This window comes from Musca domestica, unplaced genomic scaffold (assembly GCF_030504385.1).
Source record: "Musca domestica strain aabys unplaced genomic scaffold, Musca_domestica.polishedcontigs.V.1.1 26, whole genome shotgun sequence".
Classification (NCBI taxonomy): Eukaryota; Metazoa; Arthropoda; class Insecta; order Diptera; family Muscidae; genus Musca; species Musca domestica.
In genome coordinates this window covers 2654975-2677985 of record NW_026712283.1, presented here as the reverse complement: position 1 = coordinate 2677985, position 23011 = coordinate 2654975, and the positions used below count along the sequence as shown (strand labels likewise).

The following is a 23011-nucleotide window of genomic DNA, read 5'->3' as shown; positions in this document are numbered from 1 at the left end:
CACAGATTTTCCGCTGACTCATTTGGAATTTTTCTAATGTTTTATCTTCATCATAGATATCATCCCGTCTTTCCACAATTATCGTAAATTTTTGGTCGTAGAGCTTTAGATACCAATGAAAATCCAACCATTTGATCATTCTCTCACCTTTTTCTCTAAACTTTCCAGTTGCCTTTTTATTCAGCACAACAGCTTTTAAACCAAAAACCCCTGAAATAATGAACATTTTGTTGCCGCGACCAGACCGCACTTCCACTGGAGTTGGGTTTTCCAAACTTGCTTCTATTTCTTAGATACGTTACCACATAATTTCTAACAGATCCACACAAAGCGTCACAATTTTGAGTACTTGAGTAACTCTTATAAAATTTGAAATATGAGTCGTAGGATTTAGCCATATGGCTACAGAGGGTATATACAGGGTGCGATAGAAAAAACTGCAACGATGTCAAACGCCATAATTTTTACAAATTTTTTAGCATCAAATTATTATTTAAAAATCCGCATTGAGTAATCTCTCCAAAAAATCTTTTCAAAAAACTGTTTTTTTTTTAATTCCACATTTGTTAATTTCTCGATTTTTTTTAAATAAAGTTTTGTTATTTTCCCGTTTTTTTTTAAATCCGCTTGCTGAACGCATTTCCAAACCAAATTACCAATTCCCAGTCAGTGAGATATTTAACTACTCTTTTATATATACAGGGTAAGATAAAAAACTGCAACAAAGTCAAACGCCATAATTTTTACATTATTTTAAGTTTTATTGAATGAAAGCAAAAAAGTCGGAAATAGCATCAAATTTTAGAATAAGTTTAGATTTGTTCGAATTGGTCAGCTTTGCCACGAATTATGGTCTTTAAATGGCCAATTAAACCGTCACACCCTGCCCGAATGTTGTTCTGTGGTATTTTGGCCCATTCCCGGCGAAGCGCTTGCTTGAGGTGATCGACACTTTGGCATTTTAGTGCCAAAATAATCCAGACACAATAGCCCAATGGATTGGTATCCGGAGATGTTGGTGGCCATTGTGCGCTGAAAATGAAGCGAGGAATCTCATTTTGTAAACATTCTTGAGTAACGCGTGCTGAGTCCTGTTGCAATGTCCAAGGTCTGCGGCCAAAATGTTTGAGTGCCCTAGGCTTTAATACACCCTATTAGAATATTTTTGTGATAATATTCGCCATGGCCAGCGATTCTGGTGAAAATTTTCAGCTGACCTCTTTGGCAAGTAAACACGATCATTTTGTTTGTTTACAAACTGCTGGACCACGAATGTTTTCTCATCGGAAAAAACCAAATTCGGCAATTCACCACTTTCGGCCAAGCGAAGCAACTCTTTAGCTCTTTTGAGTCTATTTTCTTTCTGTTGCGCAGTGTAAGTTCTTGGACTTTTTGGAATTTCAATGGCTTTACCCCGAGTACATTTTTCAATATTTGCCGAATGAAATATTGGGATATGTTCAGCTCACGAGCTATTTTTCGGCAACTGCGACGCGGGTGGGTTTCGATCAAATGGCTTCTTTACTTTTCGAACCATTTCTGATGTTGTTTGTTGATGTTTTCTTTCGTCCACTTCCTTGACATCGGGCTACGCTGCCAAGTACCACGGTAGCGAGCTATGGTACGAGACACAAAAGATTTATTCACATTTAAATGCTGGAGTGCTCTAACGATAGCTACTTGTGGTTTTCCAGCCAAATATGAGGAAATCACACTATCACGCTTGAATTTAGCAGCTGTCGGATGAGTGGCTTAGAAATGACAGCAGTCTGAAGTTGGTTGCAGTTTTTTCATCTCACCCTGTATAGTCTTTGATACGGTTAAAACGTGCCTCATCGAAATAAAGGTTTTAGACCCCAGGTTTCTTTGGACCGTTTCACGACATTTTGAGTCGATCTAGGGTTGTACGTCCGTCCGTTCGTCTGTCTAGCTGGCTGATGTGCACGACAACTCTCGAAGGGAGTATACGATTTGATCCAAACTTCGTACATCGTAATATTATTCTCAAACTTATATCGAGTTCGGAGATGATTACTATCGGTCCACTCCTTCTGATACCTCCCATACAAAAGGTCAACATTTTCAGAGAAAATAGTTCATCTAATAAAACAAGAATATATCATTCATCCATTTTTTCAAACTTTGCAAATCCTAATATTTTTGTCAGTGTTAGGTCTCGTGCGAAAATGGACCATATCAGTCCACTCAATCAGTTACCTCCCATGGCAACGGTTTAAAAATTTGAATAAAATGGCGAATTGAGCATCCGATTCTCTTAAAACTTCATACATCCCAATATTTTTATTAACCTAAGACCAGGATTGAAAATTGGTACCTCCTCCACAACTGGTCAAAATTTTAAATAAGTATATCTCTCACAAAATGTGAAATAAGCAACGGATTCTCTTCAAATTTCCTATCTCACAATATTTCTATCAACAGAAGATCTGGCGTGAAGATGGAATATACTGATTTACTCTTTCTGGTACCTACCCCACACCGGTCAAAATTTTAAATAATTGAACTTTGCACGAAATGCAAAATAAGCATCCAATTCAAACTTCATACATCCCAATGATTTTTATTGATACAAGAGTTAGTGTTAAGATGGAATACATCGGAACATTCTTTTTGGCACCTCCCCCACAACGGATCAAAATTTGGAATATGTATATGTTCACACATGCCAATATCTTTACTAACGCAAGATCTGTAGCGAAAATTATAGATACCGGCTCACCGATTCTGGCCTGATACTTTTTAACCTGTTTTTTTTTTTTAGTTTTTCATCTAACAACATTATCTTGCAACTGACCCCTTTTTCCGAAAATTGCATGTCGATAGTGCTTTAATAACCAAAAAGTGTTGAATGAAAATGTAGAACATGTGGATGCACAACTGTTTCTCATATCAAATTAATTTCACACACTGGAAAATATTTCCAACAAACGCATTAAATTGGCTTTTTTCAAGGAAAAACTTGAATTGGAAATTATTTTTTCTTCGCAGATAAGCAGATTCGCAATTACATCTTAATTATTTTTTTCTATTTTTTTTTTTCAAATTTAACATAGAAATCTGAAGTGAAGCGGAACAAAGCCGCATTCTTCTTATCGGATTTAAGTGCTGCGTGTGTGTGAATTTTTCTGGAATGTGATGACTGGTGTTAAATGGCTCGAATTACAGACTACGACTTCTAGGTATTCTTCTAGACATGTTTAAATTTGATATGCCACAGCAGCACCAGCAAAGGATTGAAGTGTGAGAACTCTTACAACTGATTAGAGTAATAGACAATGCATTTTTGAAATAATAATAGAAAACTTCGATGAGAACACTTTTAATTTAATAGACAATAAGAATGAGAAGAAAAGTCTTCAAACATTTTAAAGGCAGGTATTGTAAGGAAATGGAGATTTATTGCTTCATACTCTCCGTTGTCAAGAGGCAAAACATGCAAAAATTCCAGAAATAGTAAATTCTTGAATTATCTTTAATTCAATTCAATTTTGAAACATAAATACCATTTTTGAATAGAAGGATCTACAGGAATCGAATAAGGTATGTTACAAAAAATTTTTAAAAAGAAAGATTCTTTATAAAATCCACGTATCTGTCGATCCATTTCAAAAATATTCTTAAAAAAGCCCACGGGTCTGTGGATCCTTTTCAAAAAATATTCTTTAAAAAAATTCCACATGTCTGTTGATGCTTTTCAAAAAATTTTTTAAAAAAAAAACTACGTGCCTGTTGATCTTTTTCAAAAAAAATATTCTTTAAAAAAACACGTTTCTGTTGATCCTTTTAAAAAAATATTCTTAAAAAAATCCAATGGTCTGTTGATCCTTTTCAAAATATTCTCAAAGAAAAATCCACGTTTCTGTTGATCCCTTTAAATAAAAATATTCAAAAAAATCCACGTGTCTTTTGATCCTTTTAAAAAATCCACGTTTCTGTCGATCCATTTCAAAAAATATTCTTAAAAAAATCCACGTATCTGTTGATGCTTTTCAAAAAATATTCTTTAAGAAATTCCACGTGTCTGTTGATCCTTTACAAAAAATCTTCTTTAAAAAAATTAAAAATTATACGTGCCTGTTGATCCTTTTCAAAAAGATTCTTAAAAAAATCCACGTGTTTGTTGATCCTTTTTAATAAATATACTTAAAAAAATCCTGTTAATCCTTTTAAAAAAATATTTTTTAAAAAATCCACGTTTCTGTTGATCCTTTTAAAAAAATATTCAAAAAAATCCACGTTTCTGTTGATCCTTTTCAAAAAATATTCTTTAAAAAAATCCCACATGTCTGTTGATCCTTTTCAAAAATTTTTAAAAAAAAAATACGTGCCTGTTGATCTTTTTCAAAAAAATATTCTTTAACCCTTTCAGTGTCAATGAAAATTTTTGTCGAGATAAAAATCTGAAATTCCGTACTAATTTACTAAAATGTGCTCAGAAATTCGAAAACGAAACTAATAGAATAGAACTGCAATATTTTTAAATAGCGAACGTGTCTGTTATTAAAAAATATCAAAAATAACGGTTCATAAGAAAAACAAAAAATGGCAAAGAGAGTACTTTTAAATGTCAAATATATTTGACAAAAACACTGAAAGGGTTAAAAAAACACGTTTCTGTTGATCCTTTTAAAAAAATATTCTTAAAAAAATCCAATGGTCTGTTAATCCTTTTCAAAATATTCTCAAAGAAAAATCCACGTTTCTGTTGATCCCTTTAAATAAAAATATTCAAAAAAAATTCACGTGTCTGTTGATCCTTTAAAAAAAAATTCTTTAAAAAATCCACGTGTTTTTTGATCCTTTTCAAAAAATATTCTTAAAAAATCGACGTGTTTGTTGATCCTTTTCAAGAAATATTCTTTAAAAAAATTATACGTGGCTGTTGATCCTTTTCAAAAAGATTCTTAAAAAAATCCACGTGTTTGTTGATCCTTTTTAATAAATATACTTAAAAAAAATATTTTTTAAAAAATCCACGTGTCTGTTGATCCATTTCAAAAAATATTCTTTAAAAAATCCACGTTTCTGTTAATCCTTTTAAAAAAATATTCTTAAAAAAATCCATGCGTCTTTTAATCCATTTCAAAAAATATTATTTAAAAAAATTCCACGTACCTGTTGATCTGTTTCAAAAAATATTCTTTAAAAAAGTTCCACGTGCCTGTTGATCCTTTTCAAAAATATTCTTTAAAAAACCCATATTTTTCGTTTTAATTTCAAAAATAATCTTTTGAAAAACAGGTTATTCGTTTTCAATTTTTTCCCTTTAATTTCTGTAGATGATCACGTAAGTATTGTAAATTCTTTTTATTTCCACTCATGTAACAAAACAATTATTCAATTTCCCCAGAATTGCTCACTAAAATATTGAGGCATTGCAAGTGCAAGAAAACAGCATAGCAGTGGGTGTAAAAGAAATCAAAAACGTCTGTCCGACCCTCCGTCCGAATGGCTTGTTGGCCATAAAAGTGCAATAAGCTGTTGTAGAAAATGAATCGTTTAAGGAGGACATCATATCGTAATACACGTAATCACATAAATAAATGAATCATAATATAAGCTAAGTTTATGATGAGTGGGAAAGAAAAGGAACAAACAAAAATGCTACTCGTGGATCCGCACAGACAATTTTCTGTCAAAGGCTGTAGTATCCATTACGAACTTCAAATACCAAATTTAAAACAATTCCGGTTAATAATGTCGCTAAAATAACAAAAATAACGAATATCGGGAGGTACCGTTATATGGAGGCTATACGAAGACGTGGACATGCACAGACAATTTTCTGTCATAGGCTGTAGTGTCCATTGCGAACTTCAAATATCAAATTTGAAACAATTCCGGTTAACAATGTCGCTAAAATCGCCAAAATACCGAATATCGGCTATACGAAGACGTAGACCTGGACAAACAATTTTCTGTCATAGGCTGCAGTATCCATTACGAAGTTCAAATACCAAATTTGAAACAATTCCGGTGAATAATGTAGCTAAAATCATCAAAATACCGAATATCGGAAGGTGCCGTTATATGGGGCTATACGAGGACGTGGACCTGCACAGACTATTTTCTGTGGCAGGCTGTAGTGTCCATTACGAACTTCAAATACCAAATTTGAAACAACTCCGGTTAATAATGTCGCTAAAATCACCAAAATACCGAATATCGGGAGGTACCGTTAAATGAGGTCTATACGAAGACGTAGACCTGGACAGACAATTTTCTATCGTAGGCTGTAGTATCCATTACGAACTTTAAATGCCAAATTTGAAACAATTCCGGTGAATAATGTGGCTAAAATCATCAAAATACCGAATATCGGGAGGTGTCATTATATGAGGGCTATACGAAGGCGTGGACTTGCACAGACAATTTTCTATCATAGGCTGTAGTATCCATTACGAACTTCAAATGCCAAATTTGAAACAAATCCAATAAATAATGTCGCTAAAATCGTCAAAATACCGAATATCGGAGTGTACCGTTATATGGGGGCTATACGAAGACGTGGACCTGCACAGACAATTTTCTATCATAGGCTGTAGTATCCATTATGAACTTCAAATACCACATCTAAAACAATTCCGGTGAATAATGTCGCTTAAATCACCAAAATACCGAAAATAGGGAGGTACTATTATATGGGGGCTATACCAAAACGTGGACCTACATGGCCTATTTTCAATACCAAAAGTCCTGCAGACATAATATACATTTGAGTAAAATTTTATCAACCTACTTCATTTTGTTCGGAAACTAGAGTGATTTCCACACACCATTTGTGGGGGATATACTTGAAGGAGTGGACCGATTTTGTCTATTTTCTCATCTGACCTACCACTAATGGAAATTTTAGGATTTCCGAAGTTGGAGCAAAATCGGATTTTTTCTTTCTCTTTCTGTACAATAAAATATTTGTGTTTTTTTTTTTTTTTAAAAATGTTGACCTTTTGTAGCTGAGTTAACAAAAGTGCACCGATATTGTCCATCTGGGATCTTGATCTATGTTTAATGATAATATTGCGATGTATTAAGTTTGGACCAAATCGGATACTCCCTTCGAGGGTTATGGTGCGCACCAGCCAGACAGACAGACGGACGGACAACTCTAGATCGACTCGAAATGTTCTGAAATGGATTTGGTTCAAAGAGATGTTGTGTCTAAATCCGTTATTTCGATGAGGAACGTTTTGGCGGTATCAAATTATAATTAAAAATTATGAATTTTTAAAATAAATGTAATCTTTTAACGACGTATAAAAAATTTTAGATCATGTTTTTTATATCATTTTCAAATATTTTTTTTTCTTTTTTGAGATTTTTTTGTAGAGAGAACTCAGCATTAATTATAAAAAATAAAGATTTCTAAAGAAAATTTAGAATTTTAAGATTTCCTGGCCAAAATACTTCGTAGTAAAAATCAGGAATTTTTATTGATAATTTTATCAAGGACAAATGGTTGATTATTTATTATTTTTTTTTTTTTTTTTCAATATTTCTATCTAAAATTTGCTTCTACAGTCCTTTTCTCCCATTATCCGAAATTTTCCGAATACATTTTTCCCAAATCCTATTCTTAATATGATTTTTCTTTTCATAATCAAAAGGTTTTCAAATCATCCATTATTTTCCAAATACACCACGGTGCATAGTTTGACATTCTCTGGCCATTCATAACTTCATAACATTCTAGATATTTCTTTATTCATATTTTTTATGGCTTTCTTTTTCATAGCAATTGGAAGTTTGGAATTTATTACACAGTACAATGACAGTGTTTGTCTGGTTGGTTGGTTGGTTAGTGTCCCGATTGGGCTGATGGTAACGTACGTAATAATAATGATGGACTGAAATGGAGTGGATGGATGGATGGGATGATGGCTATATGAAAATATGTGAAAATGTAAACTCAAGTAAAAGAAAAGAAGACAGAAGAAGAGGAGGAAAACAACGATGACAGCAACTAATCTCCATTGACTTTATTGAGTGAGTGAATGGCCATCCAGACGGAACGACCGACAGGATGAATGTCATGACTTGGTTAAAGAACGAGCAACACAAAAAAATAACCAGCAACAAAACCTGCATTACAATTCCGTTGAGAAACCCCACTATCGTCGCACATGTGTAGTTAGATTGGTATATACCCAACCAACTGAAGCCCACCACCATCATACTTTGCAAGCCATCGACCAACCAATAAATACCGGAATGAATTTGCACAACCAACAAAGAACAACAACAGCAAAACGACAAACATAAAATTACTTGCAAAACCCGGCAAGAAATTCGAAACCTTTAGCATTCAAGCCGCTGCCGGTTGCCGCTGCTGTTATTGTTTTTACTGAAGACTATCAAAAACTGGCTGCAATGGACTTTATTCATTCCAATGTTGCTGGCTGACTGGCTGGTGATGATACTGCAGCTGCTCCAGACTAAATGATGACTCATTCGAGGAACCCTAATAGCGACAGCACCAACAGTTGCAGTAGTAGTAGCTTTAAAGAAAAAAAAAAAGAAGTCAAGACCAAATTGCTGCTGCTGCAAAAATAAAAGAAGGGACAGATAATTCATTCACTGCATTGCAACGTGGCTGCATAACAACACATAACACCGAACAGACAGACACAAAGATATTTACAGCAAAGACCAGGAAACCAGAAATCGTGATGAAATAAATTCCCCATGCATTGTTGAACAGGAATGAAAAAATAAAGAGAATTTAAAAATTCCTTTACAAAAGTTTGTACAAAGTACACGAAAATTACTTTGATATCGGAGAACGATTTCGAAGTAAAAGCAAATATAGCAGGCTGATGGACCCCTGCTTCCAAAAAATACAAGCTTGGGTCCACCAAAAAAAAAAAAAAAGTATAACAATTTATATGGAATTGAATTTTTATAAAGTGAATTTTCATCGAGCAATTATTGAAATGAATGGTAAAAATAATACCTTGGATCACACCGAGGATTTTGTGTATAAATTGAATACCAAAAGGTCTGCTCATAGAAAAAAAAGATGGAGAAAAAGCTATTCCCATTCCGAAAGAAGACCAAAAGGTCTACACACCAAAGGTCTTCCTATAGAAAATAAAAGGGTCTTCTCGAAGATGGCCTAAATATCTTCTCATTGAATACGGAAAACCAAATCATATTTTCGTAGGAGACCAAAAGGTACTCGCATAGAAGTCCAAAAGTCTTCACATAGAAGACCAATAGCCTTCACCCAGAAGACCAAGAGTATTCCCATAAGAGACCTAAAGTTTTTCTGACTGAAGACAAAAAGATGCTTTCAAAAGACAACAATATACCTTCTCATAGTCCAAAAAGTCTTCTAAATAAAACAAAAATGTTTCCCATAAAAGATAAAATGGTCTTCTCATTGAGAAAACAATCTTCCCAAGGCAGACCAAATTGTCTTTTCTTATAAGACCAAAAGGTCTTCTCATAGAAGACCCAGAGCCATTCTAAATGAATATCAAAAGATTTTCTCCTAGGAGACCAGAAGACATTGTCCTAGAAGACCCAAAAGTTTTTCCATGGAAGGCTAAAAGTTCTAGGTAGGAAAGTATTCTCATTGACGTCATTAAATGGAGACTAACAAGTAAAAAAACTGTAAGTTCGGCCGAGCCGAACTTTTAATACCCTCCAATTCTGTTAAAATCTTAAAAATACCGAATGCCTATTCGACGACGTGGACCTGCATAGGAAACTTTTGTCATAAGTTATTACAATATTTAAATGCGAAACTTGAAGAAAAATCTGTTTATAATGTAGCTAAATTCATCAAAAAACCGAATATCAGGGGGTACGGTATATGGGGGCCATACGAAGACGTGGACCTACATGGCTCATTTTCTGTGTTATGCTGCAGTATCTATTACGAACTTCAAATACCAAATTTGGAACGATGCCGTTAAATAATGTCGCTAAAATCATCCAAATTCCGAATATCGGGGGGTACCGTTATATGGGGGCTATACGAAGACGTGGACCTGCACAGATAATTTTCTGTCTTAGGCTGAAGTATCCATTACGAACTTCAAATGCCAAATTCGAAACAATTCCGGTGAATAATGTCGCTAAAATCATCAAAATACCGAATATCGGGAGGTACCGTTATATGGGGGCTATATGATAACTTGGACCTACATGGCCCATTTACGAAATTAACCTGCCTACTGGCAAAATATACATGTGCGCAAAATTTTAGCATTCAATCTCAATTTGTTTAAAAGATCGCGTGATTACAACAGACAGACAGACAGACAGACAGACAGACGGACATGGCTAAATCGTCTTAGAATTTTACGCTGATCAAGAATATATATACTTTGTTTGGTCTGACATGAGTATTTCGAGGAGTATGGTGGAGGGTATAAAAAGGGTTTCGCATAAAAGACCAGAAAGCATTCTTATGTAAAACCTAAAGGTTTTCTCATGGAAGGCCAAATAGTTTTCCCATGGATGGCCAAAAGATCTTCTCTGCGAATACAAAAGTTCTGATAATCGAAAAGCAAAAGGTCAGATTATCGAAGACCAAAAGGTATTCTCATAGAAGACCAAGAGGCCTTCTCATTGAAGATCAATAGGTATTTTCATAGAAGGCCAAATGGACTTCTCATAGAATAACAAATTGTCTTCTCTTGAATACCAAAGGTCTTCTCATCGCCCAAAGCAGACCAATTGATACTCATATAGAAGACCAAAAGGTCTAACCATCGAAACCCAAAAGGTTTTTCTCATCAAAGACCAATAGGCCTTCTCAAAAAAGACTAAATGGATCTCTAATAGAAGATCCAAAAAGTCTTCTCATAGGAGACCCAAAAGGTATTCTCATAGAAGACCAAGAGGCCTTCTCAAAAAAAAACCAAATTGTCTTCCAAAGAAGACCAGATGGTGTTCATGTAGAAGACCAATAGGTCTGTTCATCGAATACCAAAAGGTCTTCTCTCTTAAATGAAGACCAAAGGTTTTCCCCTAGAATGCAAAATGGACTTCTCATAGAATGTCGAGGAATGTGCTTGGCTGGAAAACGATTCAAAAACCATGGAAATACGTTAACCCAAAGTCGCCGTCATTTGGGGGTTTGGGTTACTAATTGTATTCTCTGAAATTCCTTTTTTTTTTAAATTCAATATCTAAATATGATAATAAATAAAAAATGGATTTAATTATTTATTTTAAGTGATGTCGTATTACCTTACGCAAATATCTACGGTTTGGCCTATCCTCTCTCTAGATTCTGTCTCAAATTTTCCATTTTCAATTACCTAAATTCCTCCTTGTTTCAATAAACGAGTTATTCCATAACTCCCAACTCTTAAAATAGTTCCCGCACCACAATTCCTCAAGCTTCATACAATTTTTTCATAGAACATTCCAGCAAATATTTTTACTCTGCAAAATACAAAAATATATATCAACCAATACTTACAGTACTCCAGAGCAGCGTGTGCAAACAAATGATCCAATTGTCATGTTGACGTATGTTGGTCCTTTTTGTCCGCAATCGAAGCATTGACGATTACCACCACCCGTGGTAATCAATTCACGCAATGCTTCCAGATATTTGTCATCTTGTTTTTTGCGTACCATGGCCATGTTTTTAGCAATAATGTTGTGGCCGTTCAAGCTACTGCTGCTGCTGTTGATGTTAGCGTTGGTGTTGTTGTTGTTTTTCGCGAAATCTCCTACGGTTGGTGGTGCAACTGGCCTATAGCGTATTATATCCTCTATTGAGGCCGTTGGCAATGGTGGCGACGACGATATTGGAAATGTCAATGATGTTGATCCGGACGATGATGGTGGTGTTGTTGTTGCTGACTTGGGACGTCGCAATGACGACGATGACGTCTCTGCTAAAATAGCCGAGGATAATTTATTATTGGTGGTCTTAAGGGGCTTAATATTCGGTATGGAGCCGTTTTGACTGATATAATTGAAATCGTCGTCACTGGTTGAACTGGCTTCGGCGAAAAATTCCGTATCGGGCGGAGGCGAGGGATCTTTGTGAGCAGTTCGATATGTATCCGTGTTGTTGATTTTCGTACTGGTCGGATATATAAATACGAACTGAATGTTTAGGCTGTTTCGCTTGTTTGGTTTTACTTGAGCAAATCAAAAAACTTCACAGAAACTTATTTAAAAAAAAAACCGAATTTGACACACCGAATTTAATTTAAATGAGATTCAAATAGCAAACAATTCTTCTTTTTCTTTGCTTCCTTTTTTATTTGGCGCCAGGGACAACTCTGCCCAACAGGAGAGATGGCAAGTGGTCCAATAAGAAAAACAACACACAAAAAATAAGGTAAAGGCCACCTCACACAACTACTTCACAATTCTGATTATTTCCTCCTCTCTGTGTAACCCCTTCTTAGGCGCACACACAACGCTCACACACACTCACGTTTCTTCTTATTTCAACACACTTGTTTTGCTGTTTGCTTTGCTGCACAACTCACACGGCCAACAAATATTTTTACGCAATTGCAATGGTTAGGATTTTAAGCAGATTTTTTTCTTATTTGTTATTTTTGACAATAATTGCACACAAACACACATAAATTTACACAGAATTCCTTTGGTCGCGAAGCCAAACAAATAGATTATATTTTTAATTTATTAACAATTGTTGCTTGCTTTGATTCAGGAATTTCTCTTAACGAGAAAATACACGATTTGTTAAGATTTCTTTTTAAATTGTTCTTGTTATTGTGGGTTTTTATCCGTCATCCCCACCGATTTACCGATTTGAACTACTTAATTGCGTTTTTCCCGTTGGATTTCTCTGCTAATTTACACTCTGTAATATTTTCCAACCGTAGTAGCTATGTAATATTTCTTTTTTTTTTTTTGCTATTTCTTCCACACTAATTTTCTTCTTCTTCTTTAATTTGTTATTATTTATTTATATTTTGCTCGTTTTTTCTAGTATTTTTTCTCTTTTTTTCGGACACAGCGCGCAGAGCAGCAAAACATCCGCACTCAACAACAATTGAAAACAAATTGAGAAAGACTAGGGATACGTAAGTCGACTTTCGATTAATCGACTTGTGGTGTAGTTGGTGAAGTCTGAACATCGAAGTCGATTTTTTCGGTATGGTGAAAATTGCAAGGTATATTTTTGTTATTAATCGATACTTTTTCTATTTTGTAATCGTAGATTTTTCAATTGTAAACAATAAGTCTGTCTGGTCAACCTAAAATATATAACAATTGTTGCAAATAGTAGACGGAAATCATCTGTTAACTCGAAAGAGAACGATTCGAGAGAGAAATGCTGACAGTTTTTCACTGAGAGTTGCAAATTCTTGCAAGACAAAATTCATCTTGCAATCACTGGCAGCACTTCTTCTTCTTCTTTTGAGTATCACGTGTCTTTGTTTTATAGAGAACAAATATGCAAACTTTGAAATTTGTAGTTTTGGCTCATTTCTTTTTACAGAACTCACCGAATTTAAATTAAATTCGGTAATGAGAACAAATAAATGTGGGTTAATCCGGATAAAATTTCTTTAGACACCCTTCAATATTTGAAGAAGCTTGCAAAATTTCAAAAAATGCCGTTAAAAAAACGAGATATCAACGAGGGTATACGAAGACTTATATATGTAAAGTACATTTTCTCTCAGAGGAAAAAGGTGGCTCAACATCAAGAAGCTAGGAAAAATAAAGCTCTGTACCGGAGTCTTATAGTGGCAAATAGACTTTAAAATATGCAACAATTGGTTTTGTCTATTTTACAATTTTTAACAAAATGCTTATATAGGGAGAAATTCTTTATGACATCAATTACATCAAATTACAAAACTAGTAGAAACTAGTAGGTTCTGGAACAGATCAAATAGCTTTCCGGATAGACATTAGGCATGTACCATGGTAGAAGATTACAGGTAGTCGCAAAACAATTTTCATATTTTAAATGAAAAATTATTTAAATTTGTAAAAATTGTTGAAAAATGCATACAATAACAACTTCCAATTGATGTCATTTGAGAAAACCTATAAAATTCTACTTCTTTTTGAAAAAGAAAAGAATTAAAATTTTGACATATCCAGGTTCGAAGCGTTAATGCATCTACCTGTATTCTTCTACCATGGCATGTACGAAAATAATTCAATAACTTAAACGGAGATAACCATGGTACAATGAAGAGAAGGTAGGTCAACTTTGAAAAAATTGCTAGTATAGAGGTCTACCTGTTTGGCTTGTAAAAACTCTAGATTTTGTAGATGCATACGTTGAAATAAACATTTTGAAAACACCTGAATTTGAATATTTTCTGAACAATTTTTTGTTATTGAAAAGAAAACACATACATAAACAAATAAAGATGACATATTAAGCCAAGAAAATAAATAAAATTGAAATCATATGGTAGTTCTGCCCTACCTTGAATTCATTGTACCATGGAGATAACTTTCTCTCTCACGTAAAAAATTTCAAACAATTCAGTAAGGTTCAGCAAAAAAACAGATGTTTTGGAAAACATAAGCATTACACTTCTAAAAATTTGGGAAAATCTTCTTTCTAAAATTTCACAAAAGACTTGGTTTTAAATCAGATGGTGACACTAGATTATTCTTACTGAGAAAATTTACCTCTAAACTACTCGATTTTCGGCTTGTCCAATAATATTTTATAAGAATTTGTACAAAATAATACAAATCAATGTGCTGTTGTGTTACGATGCATGCCGTTTGAGTTACATACGTCAACGTTACAATTCACTAACCGTACGATTTTTGCAAACCCCGATATGTCAACACATTGGCAAATGAAAACAAAACTAAGGGAATTTTGACATTTTGTGACACGGCAAAAATAAAAACAAACGTAGACCTAAAAACGTTCTCAATTCGAATAGGAAAAGAAAATGTGCATTTCTTCTGTGAAAACTAATGGATTTAATAAACAATTGTCATGCAAAATAAATGGCGTCGAAACCGAAATTGTTTTTCATGCATTTGCCAATAAATGGTTTCTGCTGATCACCCAATATGGACGGGTGCCAAATATGTATAGCGTACAATTTGATTTGAAGCGCAATGACGGTGCTCCTCTGGCTGTGCAGGGACCCATTAATCATCCACAATTTCACATGTCCGTACCCATTACAATAACATGCAATTTTGGAGCCGATCGTGATGAGACACGCAGTGGCGTACAATTTCTGGTGAACAGATCTAAGCTCAACAATTGTCCACACGAGTTTATGATTGGCCTGGGCATTAAGGAGTTGAATGGAGAAACTTTGCACGAAATAGCAAAGGTTTTGGATGAAGTCATAGCATAACTGCCGCAGTTCTATTTTAAGACCAGTAGTGGGGTCCTTTAATTATTTGAGTTAAGCCCTTCCAATAGCAACAGTGCCGTTAACTTTAATTTAGGCTTTTCATTGATAATTTTACTGCTATTTCGGTAACTCAAAAAAAGAGTTAGAGAATCCCACTATAGGAGGAGAGAGAAAATACGCTCGGAACATCATTCACTTTTTCATAAAAAACAAAAATGTTACTTTTTTATTGATTTAAAATAAATTTGTACATTAAAACGTGTACAAAACTCTTAAAAAACACGTCCTGTTGTTATTCCACTCTATGCTTGTGTTGTGGGCGTCTAGTACATCAAATACACTTCTTGTAATTGGTATAAAAAAGCAGCATTTCGTTTTTTGTTTGTTGGTGGTAAAGAAAAACAAACAATTGTCCATCTAACCGAAGAGAGCGAAGCCCATATCATCATCGGACTCTTCGGGTTCTTCTTCCTTCTTCTTTTCTTCCTTCTTGGCTTCAGCAGCGGGGGCAGCACCACCGGCGGCGGGAGCAGCAGCAGCAGCTGGGGCAGCGCCAGCACCGGATCCAATGGCGGTGATCAAGTCCTTAACATTGACACCTTCCAAAGCCTTGGCGAACAAACCGGGCCAGTAAGGTTCAACTTCGACATTGGCGGCCTTCAAGACAGTCGAGATTTTTTCACCCTAGAAAAACAAGATATGGACACAATTAGAATTTGTAATTGACTTGATGGCTCCAAAACTTGATTTTAGATCACAGATCCCCAAGATTTTAAGGGATTTGCGTTGTGGGTATTTTGGAACACTCTGTTGTTGTTATTGAAATCGAGGGATTGATACTTACAGTGATGGCTACATCATCATCGACCAAGACAAGGGAAGCGTAGACGCAAGCGAGTTCAGCTTTGGTTGACATGTTTCTAGTTTGTTTTTATTTAATAATTGGTGCAAGTTGCCAAAAATTAAATATTTAGGTTTTCTAAAATTTGGCCTTAGCTCGATATCGAGAACAAGCACACTTCACAGAGTCCTAAACCGGAAAGAAAGAAAAGAGAAAAAAATCGATGTGAAGTTTGTTGCATATGGTCGAACAAATACTCGGACAATTATCAACTGTGTGTTTACTGTGAATTGAGAGACTAAATAGCAACGTATGACGCATGACGTTTCTTGTCATGATGACATACAATACTGCTCTGTTCAAGAACTGCAAACATATAAAAATGTTTATGATATCGAAAAAAATAATTTATTTCATTTGGCGTTTGGCGGTTTTAAGTTTGAACACTTTTTGTGGGGCCATGGTAAAGATAAATTGACATATTGTAAGACAATATTGAAGCATTTATTCGTGAGAAACCGACGGAAGTGTTGAAAATGGTATACCAAAGTTGGACTGAAGCTGGAAATACATAAAGCGCTTATCTGGCTGGCTTAAGTCATCGGCTGGCTTCTTCGGAAATGAACAAAGGAGCCCATGGCCAAAATCGAACTAGGTCAACCTAAAACTCCTTTGTTCATCTACGAAGAAGCCAGCCGATGACTTAAGCCAGCCAAATATGCTCTTTATATATTTCCAGCCTGAGGATGGACCTCAAATGGTCTCAGTTAACATGTGCATATCTGCTTTGTCAAATTTCACTGCTTAAAAAAGGCTCCCATCTCTGATTTGCGTAAATACAATAAATACAGGTAGATTGGTATTGACACAGCTGCTGGGATAATGAACTGTCAAACCGATTTTGGAATTGAAAATCTTGAATGAAGAATTATTAAAATTTGTAAAACCTGTTGAGAAGTAGTATAAGAAAACATATTATAATCGACTTATATTTGAAAAAACATTTTAAAATTTTTGACATATTAATGTTCCCAAGCTTTGATGCACTTATCTGTATTCTTCAACCATGAGATATACGAATAAACATTTTGACAGTGTCAAAGGAATAATAATTGAATAATTAACATCTTTGATTGCATAACTTTTCATATTTAAATCTACCATGGATTGTAATATCACCTCATTTTTTATCATTACAACCTCCGATTAACGTAGTATAAGAAAACATATTAAAATCGACTTATATTTGAAAAAAACATTTTAAAATTTTTGACATATCAATGCTCCCAAGCTTTGATGCACTTATCTGTATTCTTCAACCATGAGATATACGAATAAACATTTTGACAGCGTTAAAGGAATAATAATTGAATAATTAATATCTTTGATTGCATAACTTTTCATATTTAAATCTACCATGGATTGTAATATCACCTCATTTTTTGAAAATTATGTGTATGTGTTTCTTTTTTTAATAAACGGCGTTTAAATTATATATAAAGGTGAATGACACGTTTTCTTTTGCATAAACTTTGTTGATTAATTTATTTCTTTTTCTTTTGAAATATTTCTGCGTTCATTGGTAAATTGATATAAATGTGCGCCAAGTGTTACGCTGTAAATTTGCCACTGTTTATCAACTGTGTGGGTTAACCATTCCTTGACAATTGCCTAAAACTAGAAGAAGCATCAAAACACTCGAAATGTAAACAGACAAAAAGGCGCAATTGGTTTTGCAAATAACACATTTCACAAGGAAGTCCTTCCGAACAAACACTGTCAATAAATATACACAAAACACATAATGTCGGATGATATCAAAATAAAAGATGAGCCTTTGAATGAAACCATCGAAAATGGCGAACATGAAGAAAAGGAGAACAACGAAAGCGACGGCCTAATTGATAAAATTACTTCTCTAAAAAAGTTGGGTCCATTCATTGCATCGAAAGACAACTCAACAAATACCGTTTATTTTTCCGATATACCACAAGTGTGCAAAGATGAACCCTGCATGCTAGGAGTAGATGAAGCTGGACGTGGTCCAGTCTTGGGGCCCATGGTATATGGCATTGCATTTTGTCCCATCAAAAGTAAACAGGCTCTCATTGATTTAGGCTGTGCCGATTCCAAACAATTGACTGAAGAGAAAAGGGATATTATATTCGATGATATCAATACCAAGGAATATGCCAATTCTTGTATTGGTTGGGCTGTGGAAATCATATCACCAAATGTCATTAGTACCAGTATGTTTCGAAGGGCAAAATGTTCTCTGAATGAAGTGTCCATGAATTCAGCCATTGGATTGATACATGCTGCCGTTGATGAAGGAGTCAATATTGCCGAAGTTTATGTTGATACTGTTGGGCCACCGGAAAAATACCAAGACAAATTGCAAAAGATATTTCCACAATTTAAAATAACCGTTGCCAAGAAGGCTGATTCCACATATCCAATTGTTTCGGCGGCTAGTATTTGTGCTAAAGTGAGTCGTGACCATGCTCTAAAGGTGTGGCAATTTCCGGAAGGTTTGAAACTTAAATCCAATGATTTTGGCAGCGGTTATCCTGGCGACCCGGTTACAAAACGTTTTCTCTCAGAAAATATTGATTTGGTATTTGGTTTTCCGAGATTGGTACGTTTTAGCTGGTCCACAGCAGAAAACGCTTTGGCCGATAAGGCTTATGATATGGAATTCGATGAACCCGATTCAGAAAAGCCAAAATACGCAGGTCCAAAATTAACAAAGTTTTTCAAAGGCACCACCAAGGATGGCGAAGTAAAGCGAGAACCTTGTCGCCTGCTTAAGGAGAGGTTCTTAGATAGTTGTGTAGATTTTTAAGAAAATATTATTTTGTAAGAAAATCTCAATAAAATTTGCTTTAGATTACTTAGAATATTATTTTAGAATATTTTTATGACACGCTAGTGAGGAATGTTTGCAAATTTGCAATATTCTTAGTAGACAAGGAGAAGCAGATAAGGAAGGATATTATGATTGAATTACTGGTACTATTCCTCATTTTCTCAGCCAAGAGAAACGTGTAAAATTGAAATCGTTTGAAAATAATTTCTGGTAGCTAAAAGCGCCATTACATTTTCTTTGTAATTCATTTCATAGTTGCTGCCCAAACAAAATGTTGAACATTTACCGCACAAAGAAGGATTCGCCAAAAAACACATTGAAGGTGGAAACCGGGCTAATATCGTAATCCCCATGTCTAAAATGCAACCCAATAAATTCAAGATAAAAATATTTTTCACAAATACGATTTGTTTCTTATTTTGCAAGAAATTTATTGCATTAGATTAATTTTTTTGTTTATAAATAAAAGTGTGTATTTTTTCTTATTTTTTATCCTCTGACACTCAGCCTATTTTCTGTTTTGCGTGTGTGTGTTCCAATACAAATGTTATTACTGATACATTCGGGTTTTTATTATTGGGTATTGAGCAGAACGAGAGGGCTACTAAATAGCATTGTAAAAAAATAAAATGCGTCGTTTTATTAAAGAGAAGCTTAAACAATACAAAAAACATAGCTTATATTTCAAAATGGGTTTTGAAAAGCAACTCAGTTACTTAAACCAAAAATTCTAAAAAAAAAATAAGTGAAAGAAAAGAGAGGGAATACAACAAAACAATAATGCAAATACAGTCGAGGGAGTGAGAAAACGTGGAGCGAAAAGACAATTATTAATTGCTATACCATACTTAAATCTACACAAAGGGGGCTGTGATTGATATCCATAAAAATAATGATACGCTTTAAAAAATCTTTACATTCATACTTAAGATCTAGGAAACGTGTTTGTTTTCTTTTTGTTTGCCAATTTTTGCAATTTTGTTACCTTTATTTTAAAAAGAAATTACAGAACTAAAAGGTTCGAATGATTTAATGAGCCGCCCTCAAGCAACAGAATTTTCTAAAAGAAACCACCAGTAGAGCCTGTTGTAGAGGTCGCCGTTGTCGTTGGTGTCGATCAGAACTTTCGAAGATCCAACACAAAGACACTGCCATCCGAAGCACTGGCACCCACTTTCGTGCCTTTCGAATTCCAGCATACCTCAAATATGCCACCTGTTCCTTTATAGCTGTGCACCAAATTGCCATTTTGGGTACTCCAAATGTGAACGCACTTATCAAAGCTACCCGATGCCAAATATTTGCCATCTGGTGAAAAAGCCACCGAATACACCGGCTCTGTATGCTTTGTCAGTGTGTGTATGCACATACCCCGATCCACATCCCATAGACGAACTGTGGAATCGAAAGACGCCGAAGCCAACAGTAGATTTGTGTTGGGATTTTGTGTACCGGGGCCAGTCGGTGACCATTTAATTGTATAAATTTCCTTGGAATGTGCTTGCAAATCATGGCAACATTTGTCACGACTCATACACCAAATCTTAAGAGTCATATCGTCCGAACAAGAGGCCAATAGTTTACCCTGTGGGCACCATTTAATGGCATTAACCTCATTTGTGTGTCCTTTGAATGTTTTAATGGGTACGTCGGAGCCCAAACGACAAACGTGAATTCGTTGATCAGTACTACAGGATGCAAATGAATTATTTGTCTGCCAGTCCACGTCCAAAGCTGGAGCATTGTGGAATGAAAACTGTTGTGTGCATTGGCCAGTGGATGCATCCCAAATGATTGTTGTTTTGTCTACACCGGCCGACAAAATATAGTTACCACGCTTATTCCATTTGAGAGCAAATATAGGTCCTTTGTGCTGACCCAACGTTGATGCCAAACTACCATCTGTTTTCCAAATGCGTGCAAAACCATCATAGCTGCCAGTGGCCAAAAGAGTACCATCGCACTGCAAGAAATTGAGAAATTAATATAAATTTTGAAATATCTTTGTTCGCAGTACATACATTCCAGTCCAATGAAGTAACGTCCTTGTTACTTGGCACTTCGGCTCCACCTTTTTGAATACAATGACGCAATACCAATTGATTGGGCGAAGCCATGGCATCGGACATATCCCATATGCGTGCCGTGCTATCACCTGAACCACTTGCCAATAAGTCACGACTTGGATTCCAGGCACATATGAATACTTCACTTTCATGACCTCTCAATACAGTCGCTTTAGAAGCTGGTATTTCGATGGCAGCATCAATATCCATGGGCTCAGCGCCGCCCCCGGTAGAAGCTGCTGGTGACGATCCAAGGGCCGAAGTTGGGGCCGATGTGGCTGCCCCTCCGCCCGGTGTTGATCCGGCACCACCAGCTGAACCTGTTTGTGCTGTTGTTGTGGGTGTGGCTGTTCGTGAAGATGCCGTTGCGCCTGTTCCGGTTGCTGAAGCAGAGGCATCATTGGAGGCATTGTTGCTGGAACTTCCATTGGTGGAAGATGTTGATGCATTATCATCTGCTGTATTAGTTGTTGAACTACTTGCAGCAATATCTGGTTTTTTGTCATCACTGGGCGTATTTGTTGTACCCGATGTTGTAGCATTTCCCCCCGCGGTACCACTGGTGCCAGCTGGTGACCCACCAACAGTAGCACTAGATGTTGCGCCGCTTTCAGTTTCTGTGTTTTCTCCACCCGACGCTGCTACTGTCGCTGTACCCGAAGCATTTGCACTTGTACCAGATGCGTTGGCACTACTTTCCGTTTTAACCTCAGATTTTACGTTATTACCCGATGACCCGCTTGCCGTAGTACTGCTGGAGGCCGAATTATCACCATTGCCACTTTTACCGGGTTCCGATTTTATGGATGAAATAGGCGGCTTAGCTTCCGGCATAACTGCGTCTATAAGACTTAGGCTTTCTATAGGCCTTACGGGCACACCATCTTCGCCTACAGACCATTCCACCTCTGTATACAATAAACCTTTTTGCAATATCGTTAGTAGCGCAGCAGGTGGCACAAGAGCTCCATTGATGTTACTCTGTGATATATGGGATTCAATGCCGAAAACGAAGGCCGAATGTGAGAATCCTACAAGGAAGAAGGAAAATATAAATGCCATACCGTTTGTGTGTTAGTATTGGTGTAAGACGGACGGGTGGTAGGAAAATTCCATAAAAACTCACCAGATTCCTGTAAATATCGGTAAACTAAAAAATTTACTTCGTCGCTGGAAAAACTCATTTTGCGTAGAATCTTGACCACAAAATTGAAATCTCGATGTTAATTAAATGTTTATGAATTTTTGTTTTCTGCTTCGGTTTCCCTCTTAAACTATATATCTTGTTGTACGGCTTTTTTGTTAATGCTTCTTCTTTCCACTTAATATTCTGATTTTTATCTAACTCATGTATTAATGATATTTGCTCAAATCTTCCACACATGTAATTAATATAAACATTATACCGGAACGTGGTTTATTTTATTAAAAGTTAATAAAAGCATTTAAAAAATGCCTCTCAAATCGGGGAGAAATGACAAAATATGTCTTCATTCACACGCATCGCACGCAACATTACTTGACCATTGCATGTCAAACTAAATCGCACAAGTCATACGTCTTACGCTTTGAATTGTACTTGAGCATTGAAAATGGCGTAGACAAACTGAAATAATGCGAACAGGAATGGTACGTTCCAGAACTGCACGAATGTAGAATGAAAATTATTAATATAATAACCGAGTTTTCCTTTGTAATATTCCTAAAATATAGTACATTCTTGCAGGTTCCGCAGCAAGGCATTCTTTAGAATTACTTAAGGTTTTTGTATATAAGCAGCTTGAAAACTTCGCATGACATATTTTGTGACATATCATTAAGGGATGCTAAGCCGCACTCGAATTCTATGATGACAAGCTGCTTATGTACTCACACATTTGCGCCTTGTATATAATGTTGCAGAATTAAAGAG

The 23011-nt window shown here is 35.5% G+C and overlaps 5 protein-coding genes across 5 annotated transcripts in view; 2 read left to right on the top strand and 3 right to left on the bottom strand.

The window, feature by feature from the left end:
* Positions 1–13058, bottom strand: part of LOC101891816 (myosin-G heavy chain) — a 184827-nt gene extending 171769 nt beyond the window's left edge. The window contains exon 1 of the mRNA XM_059123881.1: positions 11459–13058. Coding sequence (XP_058979864.1) covers positions 11459–11625 — 167 coding nt within the window. The 5' untranslated portion in view covers positions 11626–13058. The remainder of the gene's footprint in view (positions 1–11458) is intronic.
* Positions 13059–14813: 1755 nt separating this feature from the next.
* Positions 14814–15603, top strand: LOC101893873 (uncharacterized). The gene has a single exon (XM_005186342.4). It carries the CDS (start codon positions 14904–14906, stop codon positions 15321–15323), a length of 420 nt encoding a protein of 139 aa, XP_005186399.1. The 5' UTR covers positions 14814–14903; the 3' UTR covers positions 15324–15603.
* Positions 15515–16379, bottom strand: LOC101893709 (large ribosomal subunit protein P1). Its single transcript, XM_005186341.4, has 2 exons — positions 16168–16379; positions 15515–16007 (listed from the first exon to the last, which is right to left on the bottom strand). The coding sequence occupies exons 1-2, from the start codon at positions 16237–16239 to the stop codon at positions 15741–15743; spliced, it is 339 nt and encodes a 112-aa protein (XP_005186398.1). The 5' UTR covers positions 16240–16379; the 3' UTR covers positions 15515–15740.
* Positions 16380–17837: 1458 nt separating this feature from the next.
* Positions 17838–19064, top strand: LOC101894221 (ribonuclease H2 subunit A). The gene has a single exon (XM_005186344.4). It carries the CDS (start codon positions 17969–17971, stop codon positions 19007–19009), a length of 1041 nt encoding a protein of 346 aa, XP_005186401.2. The 5' UTR covers positions 17838–17968; the 3' UTR covers positions 19010–19064.
* Positions 19065–19434: 370 nt separating this feature from the next.
* On the bottom strand, positions 19435–22626 carry LOC101893540 (F-box-like/WD repeat-containing protein ebi). The gene is made up of 3 exons (XM_005186340.4): positions 22226–22626; positions 21055–22130; positions 19435–20996 (listed from the first exon to the last, which is right to left on the bottom strand). Exons 1-3 carry the CDS (start codon positions 22281–22283, stop codon positions 20151–20153), a joined length of 1980 nt encoding a protein of 659 aa, XP_005186397.1. The 5' UTR covers positions 22284–22626; the 3' UTR covers positions 19435–20150.
* Positions 22627–23011: the final 385 nt, after the last annotated feature.

Bases quoted from the DNA above. Each gene is read 5' to 3' on its own strand.
- LOC101894221 (XM_005186344.4), top strand. From the start codon at position 17,969: ATGTCGGATGATATCAAAATAAAAGATGAGCCTTTGAATGAAACCATC.
- LOC101893540 (XM_005186340.4), bottom strand. From the start codon at position 22,283: ATGAGTTTTTCCAGCGACGAAGTAAATTTTTTAGTTTACCGATATTTA. The intron at 22,131-22,225 runs GTGAGTTTTTAT...TCTTCCTTGTAG, and splicing joins CCGATATTTACAGGAATCTG to GATTCTCACATTCGGCCTTC. The intron at 20,997-21,054 runs GTATGTACTGCG...AATTTCTTGCAG, and splicing joins TTACTTCATTGGACTGGAAT to TGCGATGGTACTCTTTTGGC.
- LOC101893873 (XM_005186342.4), top strand. From the start codon at position 14,904: ATGTGCATTTCTTCTGTGAAAACTAATGGATTTAATAAACAATTGTCA.
- LOC101893709 (XM_005186341.4), bottom strand. From the start codon at position 16,239: ATGTCAACCAAAGCTGAACTCGCTTGCGTCTACGCTTCCCTTGTCTTG. The intron at 16,008-16,167 runs GTAAGTATCAAT...TTGTTTTTCTAG, and splicing joins ATGATGATGTAGCCATCACT to GGTGAAAAAATCTCGACTGT.